The sequence below is a fragment of the Acanthaster planci genome, linkage group LG01, assembly GCF_054643075.1.
Source record: "Acanthaster planci isolate LZ-2023a linkage group LG01, COTS_SCS, whole genome shotgun sequence".
NCBI lineage: Eukaryota > Metazoa > Echinodermata > Asteroidea > Valvatida > Acanthasteridae > Acanthaster > Acanthaster planci.
The window spans coordinates 11,978,721-11,997,918 of NC_141777.1; the positions used below are offsets into that span (position 1 = coordinate 11,978,721).

The 19,198-nt window shown below is 41.9% G+C and overlaps 1 protein-coding gene across 5 annotated transcripts; it reads left to right on the forward strand.

Annotated features, from left to right (window-relative positions):
- The first annotated feature begins 10,396 nt into the window (after positions 1 to 10,396).
- On the forward strand, positions 10,397 to 18,977 carry LOC110979493 (uncharacterized). Of its 5 annotated transcripts, none has more exons than XM_022235335.2 (5): positions 10,397 to 10,475; positions 12,539 to 13,779; positions 14,486 to 14,602; positions 14,787 to 14,991; positions 15,737 to 18,977. In XM_022235335.2, exons 2-5 carry the CDS (start codon positions 12,547 to 12,549, stop codon positions 16,108 to 16,110), a joined length of 1,929 nt encoding a protein of 642 aa, XP_022091027.2. In that variant the 5' UTR covers positions 10,397 to 10,475; positions 12,539 to 12,546; the 3' UTR covers positions 16,111 to 18,977. The 5 variants fall into 5 exon arrangements, with proteins under 5 accessions (XP_022091027.2, XP_022091024.2, XP_022091025.2 ...); XM_022235332.2 differs by having other exon boundaries at positions 10,464 to 10,579; XM_022235333.2 differs by having other exon boundaries at positions 10,464 to 10,579; positions 12,542 to 13,779.
- Positions 18,978 to 19,198: the final 221 nt, after the last annotated feature.

Here is a 19,198-nt window from a genome sequence, read left to right on the forward strand (position 1 = left end):
ATACAAGGTACCAAAGCTACAATTAAAGTAAAAACTAGAGAAATGTAAGATATCATTGCTGGGGAATATCCAAAGTCTTGCTGTTTTTGATACGGAGTTCTTTGTGCCATTTTCACATTCAGAGCCGAAATGTCCATGAACTCACTTGACCAGAGCACCCTTATAATTTAACTCTCGTTGATCACGTACCGGTATTTTGACAATACATGTATATGTAATTATTTTCATCGAATTTTGTAATGGGACGGACCAAGAAGTGGGTTGACAAATACCTAGTGACTTGAAACTGGAGGGTCCGGTAAAAGTGAGAATTTTCATAATAATGGTACAGAACTCATGCCATAAAAAGTATAGCTGCATTGTAATGTGCATGCATGACACGATGAGCATATTGTCAAGTTTTCCTAGGTTTAAAATTCTGACTTATTAGCCGAGGTTTACCGTATAGCAAGTAAGTAAACGCCGATCCCTTTAACCTTTACACAGCCGGGTTGGAACCCGACCCCTCCCCCACATTTTCATTGATATTGTTGCGAATACATTTTCTGTAAAACCCATCGATTTCAATTTTATGAAAATTGGACTCACGATTTTCGCAACACCTTTTCCCCCGAGACATGTCCACCAAAATTTAATGTGAACTTTTCCCATTTACGTGTTCAACGGACGCTTTCCGACGCTCTTGAGGTTGCGAACCATAACAACAAACATCACGTTGTGTTGAAATACAGCTTCTAAAAAATAAATCAAATGCACTCAAACGCCATGTTTTTGAATGCACCCCTAGTTTTAGATTGATCTAGCATGGGACGGTCGAGTTCTTGGGGCTTATCCCCCTCCCCTCCACCCACATACACAAACACCGCCTGTGAGATGGTCCGAAAAGAAAAACCTGGTTCGTTCAGGGATAGTAGCAATATTCTTTTAAAAAGTAAGGTCTAATACCAGTGCACTGACGATGACGTTCAGTAACAGTCATGACTTGAGTATCGTCGGATTGGCAGTTGTTCTCAATGCCAGCCTATTTGTTATTTTATTACAGTGAAATCAAATCGTCGCTTGTCGCCATGCTATGTGTCTGTTATGCAGTATATAATTGTGCCTACGCGTCGTGCCGTTGCATCGTATTATCCTGCCGTCGTGTCGCACTTTGGCGTCCGTTAGAGCCTTGCGTCGTGCCGTCTTGTTTGCATATTTTGCTGTTGCGTTGTGCCGTCGCAACGCACGTTTGCGTCATGCCGGCGAGCTGTCGTGTCGTGCTATTGCAGTGTAGAGTCTTTGTCCTGCTGTCGCCTCACATTTGTGGAAAATAGACGCACCCTTACAGACGTCGCCCTGTTCCTACAGACTCATGAAAAATATCCATAGACCGACAATAGAGGGCACAAGAGCGTAGTCTCTGTAAAACAGTGCAAAATCAGACCGAAATAGCGCCGCCTGTTGACTCTCGTGAAGAGGTTGGCCTCGGTTTTTCACTGGAAATTCAAGAGTATGGCCAGAAGATCATTTTTTGTGTCAATTTTATGGGAATTCGCCGAAATTTTTTTTGGCCTTTCCCAAAGATACCCCCAAAATAGCAGTAAAACTATGTGCTCATCTCTGAATGTAGCCGCCCGCCTCTATCTAAAATAGGCCCGAAAGAAATACAACCATTGGGTGGTATGCACCCCTATGGGTCACAGGCCATTAAATAAACTGCCATAGCCAACAGTGATAAAAACCTATACTCAAACTTCACAAAATCAGGAAAATTATTCACGAGATTCTCAGGCGTTTGAAACGCACTTCGAATTAGAACCCAGTTCATGATTTTTTCACTTTTGTTTTCAAATTTCCATTCATTAATTGATGACTTCTGAAGATATTTACTTCCACGGAAGTCACCCCTAAAATGCAGTATTGATGCCCCTCGCCATTTTGAAATATCGATGCGTACACTTCTCCAAAAACAGACCGTTTTCAAATCTTCAAGTTCCTAGGCAACAAAATGCTCTTTTTCGTAGAGGATTGTGATTTGGCCCGCGCGAGCAATTTTCGGCCTCTTTACTGGCCTACATCCTTTCGGAAACCCCTTTAGAAAACCTCTGTTTTGCACGAAAACGTGTAAAGCAGAGTGAAAAAAGGTTCCAAAATCGGTTTGAGGTGAACAATTGGAAAAGGCTCTCTCATCCAGGTTTTGGGCCTATGACCTTGAGTAGGGCTGATAGTGCATAAGTGCGTAGTTTTGATATTAAACGTCTGTGAATTTCCAACTTTTTCAACTGCTGGAAATAATCGCCTGCGACCGCAAACTTGGGTTAATTTCTGTTGACAAGGGTTAGGTTTGACCGACTGTAGGTTCGAAATTCGCACACAGGGTTTGCCCTCGACCGGGGTTGGACGCAGTATAGTACTCGTGTTTGGAAACTGAAACTCTATGCTGGACCAATCAGACCTCTTGAGTTTAAAAATTTGGGCAAGCAGCCCTTCGCTCTCCTATCTTGTAATAGCACATTGCACCCACCAGTCAACATATTTAAATCGACCAAATGCCTTCAGGCAAGCCAGTGGTTCTTTCCCGATCTATCAGGCTTGAACATGGAAATGAAATTTGATAAGTTATTAAATGGCGCTTACTTGAGGGAAAAAATGAATTTCATCTGTAATTATACTTTACAATAAAATAAAAGATTCCTCATTGAAAACATTACATATGCATGAGAAAAGGTATTCTGAGCGGTTTCTCAACTTTGTTGAGTGCCAGTAAAAACAAAGCTGTCCGTTATATGTACGTGATTACTTTACTCCGCCCAACTGTGCCACCCTTGGATCTGTTACTTCTGAACCATAAACAATCACTAGGTACATTTTTGCTTTTATATTGAGATTACTATAGAAGAAATGAAAATCGAAAACGGTTGGGATCCCTTGTATTGTCGAAAATGTAGGAAATTAAGATTATAAATGAAGTAAATCAGCACCAATCCTTTAGCTCACTGTATTCAAACCTAGAAAATTGCCTTGTGGGTTCTGGGTCCCCAGGGACGTGAAAAAAAATGCGGCGAGGGGGGAAAAAAACAAAAGTTATGCGGTGTTGACCAAGCATTCAGGCGCACGGACTCCTGAAATTCGCTACGAATCGCAGTTACCGGCTTCCATATAGGACTCTTCTGGGTCTCGGGTTCCCGGCCCACCGCACTTCCTCCCTGCCCATCCATTTAACCCAAAAGGGTTTGAGCGACCATGCAAGGGAGGAACGAGACAAGCCCCTAAGCCCTGGCCGCCGAGTCGGCCATACGTCTCGAACCTGTACTAAGGCGCTCACCTGGACTTCGCGGACAGTCCCAACAGAAGAGCTTACCCAGTAGGCTAAGGTACTGATGGTATTTGACGGGGTGAATTAAAGTCTTTTATAGCTACTGACTGACAGCAAGCGTTGGGAAAAGAAAAAGATACCGCTGGGATTCGAACCCACCGACTAACGATGTGAAAACTGCGACCTTAACCATTTAGCCATTTCAAAGAAGTTACTTTTCGTTGTTCATATCAAGGAGATAACAAAACCATTAACCTTACTGTAGAGAATGTTTCTGCGTAAGACTGAGTGACCAAAATGCTACAATAGTGCATTACGTAGCAAAAATTATACATACACAGAAACAACGGTCGTCAACACGAAATGTTCATGTTCTTCCTGACAGCTTCTCCGAATGCGCGCGTTAATAAGGGCAAGTCTCCGGATCACGTCTGGACACCCGTCTACGTGCATGAACTCTGTCATTAAGATTACGTTAATGTACGCCATTTTTCCCTTTTTGGGGTGGAGGAGGGCTTTTTCTTTCGTTTTCTTTGCTTGCACAAAATGACAGCCGAAGGTTGAATCAGGACCCAATAGGTCATGTTAGCATGTTATGTTATTAAGTGGTGGATCTGATCTGTGGTGTAGTTCTCAAGACACATTGGCCTGCCACGTGAATGGTGCCTCATTACTGTAAATTTCATCTCTATAAAGTCGTAGTTGGAAAGTAGGCACTTTTCCTGTCATGTTATAATTCTTTTTTAACATGTGCACATTAAGTTATAATATTTTCAGTGTGTGTGAAATGTCAGTGCGCTTCTTCTTATCAATACTATCTTGCATTGAGGCTTTCTCCCGGGGTAGCATCATGTGCCATGAATATGGAAATACTCGTAGCATGAACACGAAAAGTGCAATAAAACACCCTTTGAAAATCTTGAGACAAAGTTGAAAGTAAGGTTAACTGAGACAGAAAGGTGCCCTTTGAAAGTTTACATTAAAAGAAATTGATTGTAGCTATCCTTTGTTGCAAATTCAGATTGTCAAAATGTAACTTGATGCAAGATAGGTTGTCACTGAACATTCAAATTTTATGCATCACATGATCGCGTCATCGTTTATGCCATTTCATATAACAGTCTGAGTACAAGCCAGTGTTGGAGCAAAGGGTTTGATCCTCAAGGCCAAGGCTTTGACCCACAAGTTTTACGTCTAAGACCTGACGGTCAATGCCCTGTACAAATGACGTGACATGTTTTACAGACGTATACGTCTGTGAAACATGTCACGTCATTTGCTTATCTCCTTTTGAGGCCTGGAACAGGCTAGAGGTCATCAAGTCAATGATATCACCGCTATAAATAGTCTCTCTAGGGAAAGCCTTTTCCAATAGTACCAAACTTTACGCAGGGACAACAGTCGAACTGCCCAAAAACGCGTTCGGAATATGGACAAAAATTCGTCATGTAAAAGGTAAATACTATAAATTTAAGAAAAGATTGAAATAAACTCGAGTCATCACTCCAGAAATTCTACTTTTTATCACCTTTGCTTGATTTTCTTACATAAATGGCATAGCTAGAGGAAATATTTGACGCCTAACCTATCTAAAAATCTAAAAATGCAGAAAATCGCTTTTGACATGATTTTTACGTATATCCAACTTCAGTCGCCAATTACTCAAAACAAGGTTTTGATTATCGAACATATGTCAACACCCTGAGTCACAAATCGTCCCTCGTAAACGCTCGCTTACACTGTCATCGCTGACACGGTGATATACAAATAATCAATGTTTAAATGGTGCAACGGCAAGAATGGTTTCCTTCAGTGAAACTGAGTGAAATGGAACGTTTTAATCCATCACCAAATGAACTTTGTGTGGGTGTGTGAAATTACTCTACCACTATACTCTTAAACATGCACTGTGTGTACTGTACATTGCTAAGGCAGTGCGCTCTAACTGAAATACAGTAGAAATGTGTGCAGTGAAGCAACCGACCATAACAGTTCTCTTATAAGAGAAGTAATTTTTTTACCCGTTCAACTATTACAGTTTTAGAAACTGGAGTGGCGATATGATCTAAGGCTAACGACAAGCTATGCATCAATGAACTTAAGGGAAGATAACGAGTGCGGTTCGAACATACAGTATGTATTGATACTGGTGCATAAGGCCTTGTTAATTAATGGATCCACAAAGCAGTGTCCAGGAGTCCCACGTCTGCAGAGCCCAGCGATTTCTGTTGCTTGGCAATGCCATGGCCATTAACGAAAGACCGTGTGTTCGATAGAATGGGCAGAGGAGATTCCTAGAATAACTGGGGTTGTCTTGCCATTCATAGCTCGAAAATATCTCAAATTAGTTAGGGCTCCATAAAAGGTAGGCCCCCTATAGGCTTCAGAAAGTGCCACATACTGAAGTAAACAAAATGGCGTTTGGTGATACCTTTCATGTGACCAGAACACATCAAGTCAATTTTTAGCGCTCTCAAACAAATTTACTGTTCAACAAAGATGTACTTTAATAACTTTAGATAAGGAAGAGTTTGTCCGTTAGCAATATTCAGTGAAGTATGATTCGGGTAGCCAAAAAACCAACGTGACTGATTACTCGTCACATACATGACCAGTTGCAAGATACACGTATTAGAGTGAAGTAAGAAAAGTGGTTGTTGTTCTGCATAACAGTCAGTTCCGTCGTTACTTTAACCATTCAATGCACGTCCGCACCACTCCGCAACGCGCCTATTAAAACACAGTAGCATATTGCTAGTCCGTCTGAAACAAGATCGAAGCTGAAATCCCCGAATCCAAAGCACATTTAAGCTCAATTTCAGCCCATCTTCCCTCGAGTGCTATAACGTTTGTGCCCCTCTGCCTCTGCCACGCCTGCCGGCATGGGAGCTCTTGGTTGGTCTGGGTCTCACACGGGACGTTGTCGAGAAGGCGAAGATGGGCACGATATGTGTTCGTAGGGGTCGTTGCCGAGGCGTTGCTTGCTTCCTGCACGGGCTGGTATTGCCGGTGTCCCTTATTCTGTGGTCGCTGGTATTTGAAGAGCACACCACACCCATGGCACCGTAATCTACAGATCAGATGAAAGAATAAACTAGAGATAGGTGCCAGTAATCTCGATTTGCAAGAAGGTCAAGCAGTTTCTGGCTTCTCCTATAAATGTATACAAATAGTTTGTTCCAGATTGTCTGTATTTGACGTCGACACTGATCAGTTCTTGATATTTTATTCCAACAGTGAGAGAAAGCCTAGTCGAGAAGTTGGGCGGCGTTACCGAAAAAAATTGGAAATTCGATGCTGGCTTTGGAAAAAAAATTCGAGAAGCGTTGGGTCGGTCTGTGTGATTCAGTGACACTGTTCAATAACAGGCTCTTTTATCATAATTTCGCAAGTATTATTGAGTTCAACTCTTCGGAGGATTGGGACACAGGCACGTACACTCTTTGTAGCCCCCTTTGCGATTTTTTTCCTTCTGAGAATGTTTCGCACAAAACCAATTAGCAAAGAAACGAACGCATCAATAAAAATGAAATGTAAGATGTATTTGAGTTGTCCCCACCATGTCAAGCAATAATTCGTGTGTTGCTGCTATATATAGATCCAATTGGCTGTGCGTCAGTCTGCTTGTGAGTTACCGAAAGGCGAAGACATATTCGAGGGTACAATAAATCCATTTTCCAAATATCCTGCGAATTCGAGTCGTGCCCTCGCTCAAGGCCGCTGTTAATGAAATGCATTTATTTGTAATGGAGTAAGTCTGATCGGTCGTTACTTCAAAAACACCATCATGACTTTACAAAAAGGATCGCATCCGTGACGTCGGCGGAAATTTCTTCAGACGCAGGGTACCATCTTAGTGGTAGGATTTTGCGTAGATGGCAGTGGATCCGGCATAATGGTGGGAGTTAGCGTCCTGCATTTACAAAATGGGGGCGAGTACCCTAAAATAGCAAGCATGCCTGCTAGTGGGTATATTTTAGTGGGAATTTCTGGTTTTTAAAGTTATTAAATGACCAGTTGTGGGAAAAAACAAGAACAAGGGAAAATGTATCTCTCCAAGTGCGGATCCAGGATTTTTACTGCAAGGGGGAGGTTGATTTTTTTTTGGGGGGGGGAGGAATTACAGTAGGCCCAGTTGTCGCCATTGTGGAAACTATTTAATATCGTTGTGTTGTCCTTAAATCAAACACGCAATAGGGGCAAGCGGGGGGGGGGGTCTGGCGTATCAGTGGGTGAAGAGAACAAGAACCTGCCAGGCAAAGGACAAGGTTTTAACCCTGACAAGACACATGGTCAGACTTTACCTGAGCGAGTAAAGCTGCATCGTCCATGTAAAATGCCGCTGCGTTAGCGTGGCTGGTTTCTGTTGTGTGTATGGTATTCAAGGTCCGTTGCTGCTTTTTATTTCTGCTTTTGATATTGCTGCTTTTGTTGCTATTTTTTCAAATCGATATGCTTTGGACTTTTTGTTTGTTGTTAAGTGCTTTATTTTTTCAGCATTTAGGGTTGTTCTCCTTGACCGTGAAATAAATATTTCTTTGAAATGACGCTATATAAATTATACAACACACGCCCCCCTACAAAAAAATTCAATAAATAAATAAAGTAATGGCAAAGCAAAATCCGTGCATAATCCATACCAATCGAATAGATTTCGAACAACTAATTCCAAACAGTCTGCTGTAAACTATAACTATATTCACTCTAAAGTACACCACGCTTCACCAAATAGTATACAAAAATAGCGAAATAACAAAGATCATATTTCCCCTTACCTGGATTGCAAGTCCCAAAACAGTTTCTCAACACTTTCTTGATATCAAAATTACAGAGGTGTAATTCCCATGTCAAAAGGTCTCAATGCCAACATGTTGTTCGTAGGCCCTATCCAATTTTCCATCATCTCTTTAATTCCGTCTTTTTGACTTAGAAAAACAAAATATAGCATTGATACAGATAATCTTCCCATCGGCGTACGCAGAAAAATCAAGCTTTGGAATATACTGCTGTTTCCAATTGTCGGCCAAATCTTGTGGATTTCTCTTAATTTCTTCCTGTATTAAGCAAGTAACAAATAAATCCCTTGAATAATAAGCATAACCTTTAATTATGATATCAATGTTTACTTTTACCACGACCCATCCCATCAGTTCAATTTTTGTACACAGCTATACATGGGGACTCACCTTTTTGTAGTTCGGTTAGCTGAATGCTTCAAGCCGAGGCATCGGGCACATCTTTGAATATACTATGAAGCTAGAACGTACTGGAAGCGAAGGTTACATCCAACTCAGTAATTATATCGCACGGTAAAATAATTCCAGCCTACGTCAGAATGACGTCCGTTCGAAAACAAACACCATTGGCGTGACCTCGGATTACCTTTGTCGTTTCGTTAGAGTCTCAGACATCACTTCTAAAAGCCTTCGTTCTAGAAGAATTCTCGCTGGCATCATTCTTCTGCATCTTTGTAAATTATTTAATTGCGTCACTGACAATCTTTGTCAGAATTGCTTTGCTTTGGACGTCTAGAACTTTCTCGCTCATGCTTCTGTATCTCTGTCACTGACATTCTCTGTCGGAATTGCTTTGGACGTGACAGCTGAATGATTGTCAGTCCGCATAAAGTCCGTGTAAAGAGTGGGTGATAATCACCGGGTTTCCGACGACCGTTATAGTCAAGTTAAGACGATGGATGATGAATGGCGTTCATAGCAGCTGGTATAATGGAAAGCATTGCCCGTGTTACAGAAGGGGATTACAGTGAATTCAATTTGACTATAATTTGCTTAGTTTGTTTTGTTTTATTTGGGTTTGTGTAAGACCACTGAAATGTGGGTAATTTCGTTTTAGTGCTTTCAATAACAGTGCTGATGTTTATTCAACAAAGATGCCTTCCCTAACAATTATTGTTTTTTTATTTAATTGTCCCCTCACAAGATGGACAACTAGTTTTTAATACCCACTCCATCTTCGACTAATTTCAAAATCAATTCGTATTGTCCCCACGTCTCCACTACAGAGGACTGCATTCAGTTTATTTCTTACATTATTTTGCTATAAGCATGTACGCAACTTTAAATTTCCTTAAAGCCAGCTTGTTTAAAGACATCACCTTTAAAATTTATCAGGCCCAGCTACATATACATTTACAAAATTAAATTCACATTTGGAACACATATCACTACGCTAATTTATAATCGTCCTCAATGTTATTTACATGCATTCATCTAAAGTTTATCTTGCTCATTTTCTGTTACGTACCCTGTTTTTTTTATGCTAGCTGTTCAGCGCGGGACTTACACTCGAGAAGCTTGCGTTTTTGTGGGTTCCATGCATTTCTCGATATTCACAATAATTGGTTTTTTTTTCTCTCTCTCTTAATCATTAGGGCCTATTATATACAGATAAGGATCACCACAATTTTATGTATGCCCTTGAGTTGTACATGGATGTGCCATGAGATGAAATAAAAGTAACTCTACATTACAAATACTATTTAAAAGGCTTGTACTTTTATATTAACTTGCGGAGTTTGATGCATGGAAGAAGATGCCTATTTTTAACGATATTTGCTGACTAAATAGTAACAGAGACTATCTAGACCAGATTGTGCCGGAAGAGGGAATACGTACTCCAACGCTTCTGGTGGGAGGTTACTGGCTAGTATAAATCACGTCCTCCATCCTGTTAAATTCGCTGCTATTAAAGCAGCAGGTTAATTAATAGGCGGGTAGCCTGGATATTGGATACTTTGGGGGGAAGTGGAAGCTACAGGCAGGACTGTAGCTTCTGTTTCTGAAAGTACTGAACTAAATGGGGCCTTTGCAGCGGAATACGGTGTAGGTTTCAATAGTTTCAAACTAGCGAGGGCTTCAGCCTTCTCCAGACTGGTTTTTAGGGGTCATAATTCTTTGGCTAGAAATGTCTTCGAAAGTCCTCCACTAACCAACTAGAAATTGAAAGAAAATTGACAGATGAAGAATGAGCTTGCATTCGATGTGTGAACACTTGAAAAACTTGTATTTTTTATTTTTATTTATATTTTTTGGGTGTTTGTAAGTTGGTCTACAAACGTTGGAGCAGAGCCGTTGAATGCCCGCCCTCTATATTTTTTTCATTTACGACAATAAAGTAGTCAGATCCCGACCCTCACTACACGTCTTGGTGTAAGTTAAAGGTGAGACAGTGTTGACCTCAGTACCGACGCTTTATGTGACGGACTCACTGAAATTACTGCAGGTGTCAAAACTTTGTGTCGTTTAAATTGAGAAACACTACAATGTACGTAAAGTGTTCTCGTGATTCATTCGTGTTATCAAAATAACAACCATGTTTGTAGGGTTTGTTTTACTGAGGCCTAGTTATAGGTCGCGTGAAATAGTACTGAGTACCGGTAATAAGGTAGGCCTATCAAATGATAATTGATAGTAGCCTAGGCCTATAATTTTTTCACATGATAGGCCTGGTAATCATACTACATGTACCAGTACTACTACCTACTGGTGCGGCCGGCAATTGACGATTGATAATGATGGGTGGTGTTTGTGTTATGCCCCAACTATAGCGTCTGTCCCAACTACAGCTGGGACACTCCCAACTGTAGTCAGGTAGTGCTGCAGTTGAGTGGCCCAACTAGTATTGTTGACCAATTTCTATCGAAATTTTCTCAACCATATCCAAATTATGCATCTAACACTTGACACAATTCATCTAAAATATGGCACTTCATGGCATGACACTGTAAACGATATGACTTTGGCACATGCTGGACACATGCACTCTGGACCTCTGTGCTGTAGTTGGGCTGGCCCAACTATAGCCCTCTAGTTGGGATATGCCCAACTATGGTTGGGCATGTTGGGACTGATGTAATAGCTGGAGATAACAATGGCAATGGATGCCATGGTCAGCATGGTCGGGAAGTCCACCTGGCCATCAATGGGACCTTCTGTGACATCTAAATCTTGACTGTCACTTTGTCAGTGATGTAGATGTACCATGTTCATCATGACATTAGATTGTTTTGTTTACGCATGGTGTGGGTCAACTCGGTCAAAGCCAGATGGTCCCTAGCTACATGTAGGCTTATGGTCAGATGGTCAACTTGACAGGTGCTCGATCCAAGATCAAATGGGGAAGTGAACCAAGCTTAAGGCAAGGACCAGGATTCAGTTTCAATCACTAATTTGCATGATTCATCTTTGACCTTTGCTTTGACAGACCTTAGATTTGACAGACCGTAGACTTGACAGACCGTAGACTTGACAGACCGTAGACTTGACAGACCGTAGACTTGACAGACCTTAGATTTGACAGACCGTAGACTTGACAGACCGTAGACTTGACAGACCGTAGACTTGACAGACCGTAGACTTGACAGACCGTAGACTTGACAGACCGTAGACTTGACAGACCGTAGACTTGACAGACCTTAGATTTGACAGACCGTAGACTTGACAGACCGTAGACTTGACAGACCATAGACTTGACAGACCGTAGACTTGACAGACCTTAGATTTGACAGACCGTAGACTTGACAGACTGATCTGCAGTGGCTGGCATGGCTGGGCATGCTGGGGGTATGCAGTGGCATAGGCCCCGTGGCATGCTACATGTATGTCATTGTGGAGTACCCTTAGCCACATGTTCAGTCAAATCAACCAACGCTAAGGGATTAAACTTTGTGGTTGACAAGATGCCTGGCCAATGCTAAAGGACGTTAAAACTAGGGTAAAATGATATTGATTTTAAAGATCAAACGCAAATTTTCCGTGAAGTCAATGAACCACTCTCAAGTTGTTGGACTACTGGTCCAGTAACTCGTAAGATTTACTGGCCAGAAACCAGTTTTACAAGACCGTCTTCCTACATATAGATACATTTGACACCAGCTACAGTTTTTGGTCTTTCGGATGAATTTAAAGAATATCCATTTTAATATGCCCTCACAAGATGAACACCAAATATGTAAGCATGCGTTATATTCCACTTTTACATGTAGTCTGGGGGTGTTAGCTAGTTCACCAGACATGTATTGTTATAGGCTGCATGACACTGACATCAAAATCAGTGGACACGGTCTAGTGGTCCACGGCAAAATTTGAACCCTTCCTCAACACTGCCGAATTCCTTCAAAAACTTGTTGGTTTTTGAGGGATCTTAGAGGGCCAATGCTAAGCTGTAAGTGTCTTTGCGACATCTACAATGTAAGACATCAAATATTTTAATTTGATTTCTCAGCAGTCGTAATGACACCACCGAGAAGAACATGCAAAATGGCGAGTTTTCGGTCGTCTGAAAGCCAGCCCTCGGGAGACACACGGGGCAAGAGTCAGGCAAAACTACACATAGCACCATCAAGAACTGGAAAATTATCACTGTCGGGCCAAAGTGACACAGGAAGGTGCACGCGATCTCAGACTGCGCTCAGGTCAAAGGAAAACGTACAACTCCAAATCAATCGTGGCCCCGAGAACAAAATGAAGTCAAACCGAATTTACAACAGAGGCCCAGCACTTGTTGACCAAGCGTCATTTTCGGGCATTTTCTACCCCAAAGAGTGCCATACTGGGAAAGATTTGAAGCACAGAAAAGCTTCGAGCAAAAGTTTGAGACACTCCAAAACCAGAAAGTGTTCGGGAAGACGTGTACCAGTCAAGTCCAAGAAGAGGAACAAGAGAGACATTCCAGCAGAAGACACATGCACATGTTTGTCTACTCAGGAAACGCTACATAGGGCAAGCAGTGAGACAGCTGAAAGAACGTCTGTGTCCAACATCCCTGCCACACCTCACAAGGACAGCGGAGATGATGCACTGGCCTTTTCAAACAACCATGAGACGATCAAAGCCAGGATTAGCCTGATGCGACGGCGCATACTGGAGGAGCAGGCCAGAGTGCAGGGGCTGCGGGAGGAATTGGCCCGCAACCAGAGCTCTGCCCGGGCCTCGCTGAGCTGCCGCCGGATCCGCATCCACAAGGAGCTTGCCAAGCTGCGGGAGAAGGTCCAGTCGGAGGACCGAAGGCGTCTGCGGGCTGAGGACCATCGCATCCGGAGGCGGCTGGCAGCCGGCAGGCGCCAGGCAGAGGGCGAGCGGCTAGCCATGAGGACCCGGCTGGCTCAGGAGTGGAGGGAGCAGTTCCGGTGCCGAAAGGGAGATGTGCGGCGGGCCCGGCTAACCTTACGGGAGCAGGCGCGGGCCTACGAGGCGGAGAAGAGACAACTACTGGGGCAGCTGCAGAAGGACTGGACTGCCCAGCTCCATCGAGTTCAAGAGGTGAGAGACAGACTGGAGATGGAAATGGCCAGAAACGGCCTACAGTGGAACGGAGTGACCTGGAGAACCGCAGCTGGGAAGCACAAGTACAGTCTACGTCAGGCCCCACGACAGAAGGCAAACATTTATTGTGTAACTCGGAAGATAAATAAGAAAGGGCCAGAAGCCTCCAACAAGCAAGATGGTGCACGTGTAAATACACAGGTAAGTACATTTACATATACTTTGATGATGGATTCTTTACTACGCAGTAATAGACCCAGAAAAGAATCCTTCAGGATAAATACTGGTAACAATTTCTAGTAGCACCATGTAAATATCTTTTTTGTGACCATGTACATGTGTTGTTCTGAAAAACTGTAGGAGACTCCATGTTTTGGTCTGTATGCTCTGTTCATTGTCAGGAGACTGCAGGGATTATGTTTGAGTTGACAAAGATTCAGAAATACATGTAACAGCATACTTTCCAGGGTATTCATTGAGTTCTTCATGTATTCAAATGTTGGTCACTAGGCACACATGTACATGTTTTTGGCCCAGAGCATTAAAAAAAAGAAAAGCATTTGACAAAACTTTGTGGGGAGCATTTTAAGAAATGCACTGTGAAAACGCCATTATGCATGGTATGAAAGCTATATCAATTGGAAGTGAGATGCTGTTTTGCTAGTTTTCCAAAATTGATTCATAAATGTACATGTACAATACATGTACGTGTACACACATGAACGTATTGCTGTGCATTATAATGTGCAGTCCGCATCTGCCTGTATGGTACATGTAGGTTGTAAACAATCGCGTGAAAAACCCCAAAGGAGGTATTAAAATACCAGTATAAAACAAAAAAATGTTTGGACAAGTGTACCTTTTGACAAAGCGTATGCACTGTGCTTTAACTCTTCTCACTTTACAGAGCCCACCCAGTGGAGCAACCGTATACAGAGAAACCAAGCAGAAGACCCTGACAGAGTTGTATCAACTGCTGGACAGTGAGCTTCGATGCAGCATCTGCTCAGAACTCTTTATATCAGTGAGTTGTAAAACTTCCAGTTGAATCATTACGAGACATTGACGCTCACAAATGGGTCGGGTGTGCATTTTTCAAACCACCCGGCTGCAAGTGGTAAAACATCTTCTGTGTACATGTGTTTTTGTTTCGCACAAGGGGACATGTTTGAAGATTTGTTTAACCACATTTCTTCTTGTGAATGTAGGCAGTGGTGCTGAACTGCTCGCACACCTTCTGCAGCTTCTGCATCACCCAGTGGAAGAGGCGGACTGACCGCTGCCCCATATGCCGAGCCAATATCTCTTCCCGAAACCCCCTCCCCAAGCTGGACACCTTCCTGGCCAAGTTTGTCCGGCTGGTGGGCCGGGAGGCAGAAAAGAAGCGAGCTGAGACTGTCAGGAACAGACAAGGTGAAGCTAGCCATTTGGTTACTCGTACGAGGCCCATTGTTGAACCCTGATGGCCCCAAACCCATCAGAACTGAAGGCACTTTATTTCTCTTGGTTTTTTACAGAACAGACAGCATGTTATGCTTTAATTAGGTTTCAGTGATGAATCGTGCTCAAACAATGTGCAATTATATTGAGTGCCATATAAGTTTGATTTTATTAGATTACTTATGGGTCTATCCCTGAGAATAAGAACAGGTGCTGGTAAGATGATGTAGGGATGTACGTATTCCAGTGGGGAACTTATACATGCATTAAAAGTATGTGGTGTTTCAAAAATTAATTTTTCATGCTAGACTGTCTATAGTATTGATTGTTCTCAATTTACAAATGTGTTAAAGCAAGTTCCGTGATAACAATTTCCTGTTGAGCTGTCGCCAATACCAAGTATCCACATTGAAACCTTTCTTGTCCAAGTTATGTGTGAAACCACAAAATATTCTTTCTCTTAGAAACAAAAAATTCTTATAGTTTATGCACATGACAAAGTCTTTGAAGACAACGTCACAAACTTAACAAATTCAGCAGAAAAGGAAAAAAATTCACCTGGAATTAGGTCCGTTTTTAGTACTTGGTTCTTTATGCATTGTTGCATGTAATTTATTTGTGTCCCACTGAAGCACTGAAATCCTGCCAGACTTTGTGCAAAAAATCAGTGACGTACACAACTCTTTTTGTCTGTGTAAACTTCTTGTTCTGAATGCAGACCAGGAAAAGGAGCTGCAGCAAGGGGGCCGCACATGGGGCAACCTAGCCAACCACTCTCTGGATGATCTGGACCCCGACGATGACGATTTTGATGACTCCTTCGACAGTGACAGCAGTGAGGTGGACGAATTCCTGGAAATCCTCCAGCATCGCGTGGGCGGGCCTGCCTTCCGTAGATTCTTTGGGTTTGGGTTGGGTGACGTGGAGGACATAGAGGACATGGAAGATGACGACTGGGACTTCTTGGATGATGATGAGGATGACGAGGATTTGCTGTCGTCTCTGAGCAGTGATGAGCCCGACTTTGACGATTTTGCCGATTTGGATGGTAACCCTCTGGATGATGACGAAGAAGATGATGATGAATTTTGATGATCTGTGAATGCTGTAAAACATTGTGCTGAAGATGGACTTGGAGCACAACTGCCCACTGCTTGTGACAAAGAGATCATATCTGAACCAGTTGGCTTCAGCCAGGAGTACGAAACATCTATGTGGATGTGGCTTGCATAAGGGCATGTGTTATTTCCTGGCAGAGCCATGCACATGTACATGTAAATCAGGCCCAGGCGAAGACATAAGGGAGCACCGTTGCTCACTTTCCGTCCAATGCTCCCACCGAGAAGCAACTAATTTGTACAAATTCCGACGAAAAGAGTCATGCCAGAGGGTCTTGTCAAAAGACACCAAAGTATACCACATGACCACACAAGTTCTCCAAGGTTGGCCACCACTGGAGAAGCACACACAAGTTTGCAACCATATTTCCTGGGTTGTACATGTAAACTACATGTACATGTACATGTATGTAGACAGTGAAGCTTATTTTCAAGTTAAATAATAGTGAACTCTCCATCAACTGGCAATGTGATTCACACTTGTGCCACGTGCAATTGTTGTTATCTGCCGGTGCCACAGTGGGGTCTGGCTCTTCATTTCACTCACACCTTTTGCCATTTGAAGCCTTGCCTATCTTCTACGTAAATACTGTGCACCTCTGTCTACCGGGTCACTTGTGTCAGCACCCCCAATCTAAGTTCATGGTGTGCATCTTGCATATCAAATTGTATTATTGTAACCTCTGTATCATGAGTCATAAACATGTCAAAAGTGGGACCTCGACATGCCCCCATCAAGCAAGTGTAAATGCACCTGTCAGGTGAAAACATCTCTGCATTACATTAATACCCTACAAAGAGCCTACAGTATTGCTCGTACTGTCTCTAATCTGCACTGTGGGTGATTGAGATCCACTTTCCAAATAGCAGGTGTGAATATTAAAGGATTGAACTTTACATGTGCGTAGCATGAAAAAAATAAACATGAAATTTTATTAATTTAACTCAATATGCGACTGGAAAACCGTGTGTCGAACAGAATGGAGAAGTGTATCACAAAATTATGAATATTTAAAATATGTCTGGCAATAAAACGGTCACAGATGAAGTTTTCAGTGCCATTTTCATGTGGTTTGACGAGATTGCAGCATATCACAGTGGACTGAAATTCACTTACACTGATGTTCCATTCATTGAACCAATGAACCATTCATTGAACCTTGCAAATCCCTAAAAATACACCCAGAGAATTTGGAGAATTTTCGTTGATGTGAGGAAGGTAAAAAACCCAGCCTCTGTAGCTTCCAAAGCCCGATATCACCAGTAGCCTGCAGTGCACAGTTAACAACTTTTCATGATTCAAGAAGGTCTGCTTTTGCCAAAGGTTAATGCTGTAAGTTTCAAATGATTCATGTACAAACTGAGTACTATTCTAGAAGACCATTGTGGAAATTGAAATGACTTACTGTTAAGGCATCTGAGAATCTAAGTTTTGATTTTTGGCATGGCTAATTTGCATATGTATATGTAGTTATATAACGTCAGTTACTGGTCACCTCTACTATGACCATGCAAATACAATGTATTCTAAGTGCTGTTACAATGTATTTGATGATTTAAATTTAAGGGGGTTTCAAAACAGTTTACGAGAGACTTGCTTCTCAAATGTTTATTAGGATTGGTTGAGATCCTTCACTGGAAACGAGAACAGTAAAACGTCAGTGAAAACTGTTTTTATTGGAAGTTAATGTTGACCCCCAAAATGGTTCTTTCGGAGCTTAACTTCAGTTGTATATTGTTGATGCATTGCCTTTGAATTGAAAATGCCAGCAATTCAGAAATGTTACTACCACCTTGGACGGGGAGGGGTGGATATGTGGATTTTTTCTTATGTTGAAAAAATTTGAAGAGTCATTTTTGTAGAAATATTCATCAACCCCCCCCCATCCAAGACCTGGATATGCCACTGCTTATTTTGGTTCCAATAAGTTTAGTAATTGGGGAAAAAGTCAAAAGGTCTGAACTACATCACTTCTGATGACAGTCACAAGTCCAGTCCTGTGCGTGTATCATCTGTGTTTTCTCATTACAGCATACGGTGTAATGGTTCATGTACATGTATTGTTTCCATTTCTGAATATCTTCGACAATAACTGAAATGGTCTGCCCTGTTGAGGTCTTAACAACTTTGCTTGAATGTCTTTCGCCAGAAAATATTTAATACCATAAACCGTCTCTGTGTCCAAGAATTATTGTACATTAAATATATTTCAATATTGTGAAGCAATTCGAAAACTAATGCATGGTATATGTAATGTCATATACAGCAGCATGCATTGACATAATGAATTGATGTGTTCTCAGATAGCAGGTGCAGATCCAGATAGAGTTGGTTGGGTCATATCCCTCTCCCCCCCACTCTGGCGCCAAAAAAATAATTTTAAAAAAATAAATAATAGTAATAGTAATAAGAAAAAAAAATCATATCCTACTGCAGGTATAAAGTGCGTTAGTTATAGTGTAACGTGTTCCCTATGTTTTCCTGCCTCCCTGATGTATGTGACCGTCGGTCGCAACAGTCGGACATAGAAAAAATCTGACATTCTTGATACCCCCACCTGGAAAATTTTCTAGAAACTGGTGCTTTAAAGTGGCCAATCCTGTACACTTATGATCAAACCATATCCATTTCTAGTATCAATAATATTCTGTCCTTGTTTCTGGTAAGCATACATGTATATACCGTCACATGCACGGATTGTTTTACCTCCATGCAAGACGTTTTGCTTCTCAAGTGCGTCTGATGAGGCAGTCATTGTGCGTACAGAGTAAACAGAAAGTTTAACATACCACATGAACTCTAAGAAATAAAATGAATCTTTTCTTTGTTGCAGGTGTTTCTATTGTGTTTGCTGAATCTGTGTTCATTGGCCAATCTGATGGTTGCTTGGTGGTTTTTATGGAGCGTTTGTTTTCAATTTAAATGTTTACATGTGTGAAGCCGCAAGCAACTCCTAGTCTTGAGTAACATTTTTTATGGTCGCCGAGGCTAGTCTTGGAAACAGAGGAGTTCACATTTTTTCTACAAATGAACTTATGTGTTCAATCTTGCTGAACGTCAT

What these genes read in the sequence shown, in the direction of transcription:
- LOC110979493 (XM_022235335.2), top strand. Translation starts at nt 12,547, where the DNA reads ATGACACCACCGAGAAGAACATGCAAAATGGCGAGTTTTCGGTCGTCT. An exon ending in GTGCACGTGTAAATACACAG is followed by an intron (nt 13,780 to 14,485) that starts GTAAGTACATTT and finishes CTCACTTTACAG; the next exon opens with AGCCCACCCAGTGGAGCAAC. An exon ending in GACTGTCAGGAACAGACAAG is followed by an intron (nt 14,992 to 15,736) that starts GTGAAGCTAGCC and finishes TTCTGAATGCAG; the next exon opens with ACCAGGAAAAGGAGCTGCAG.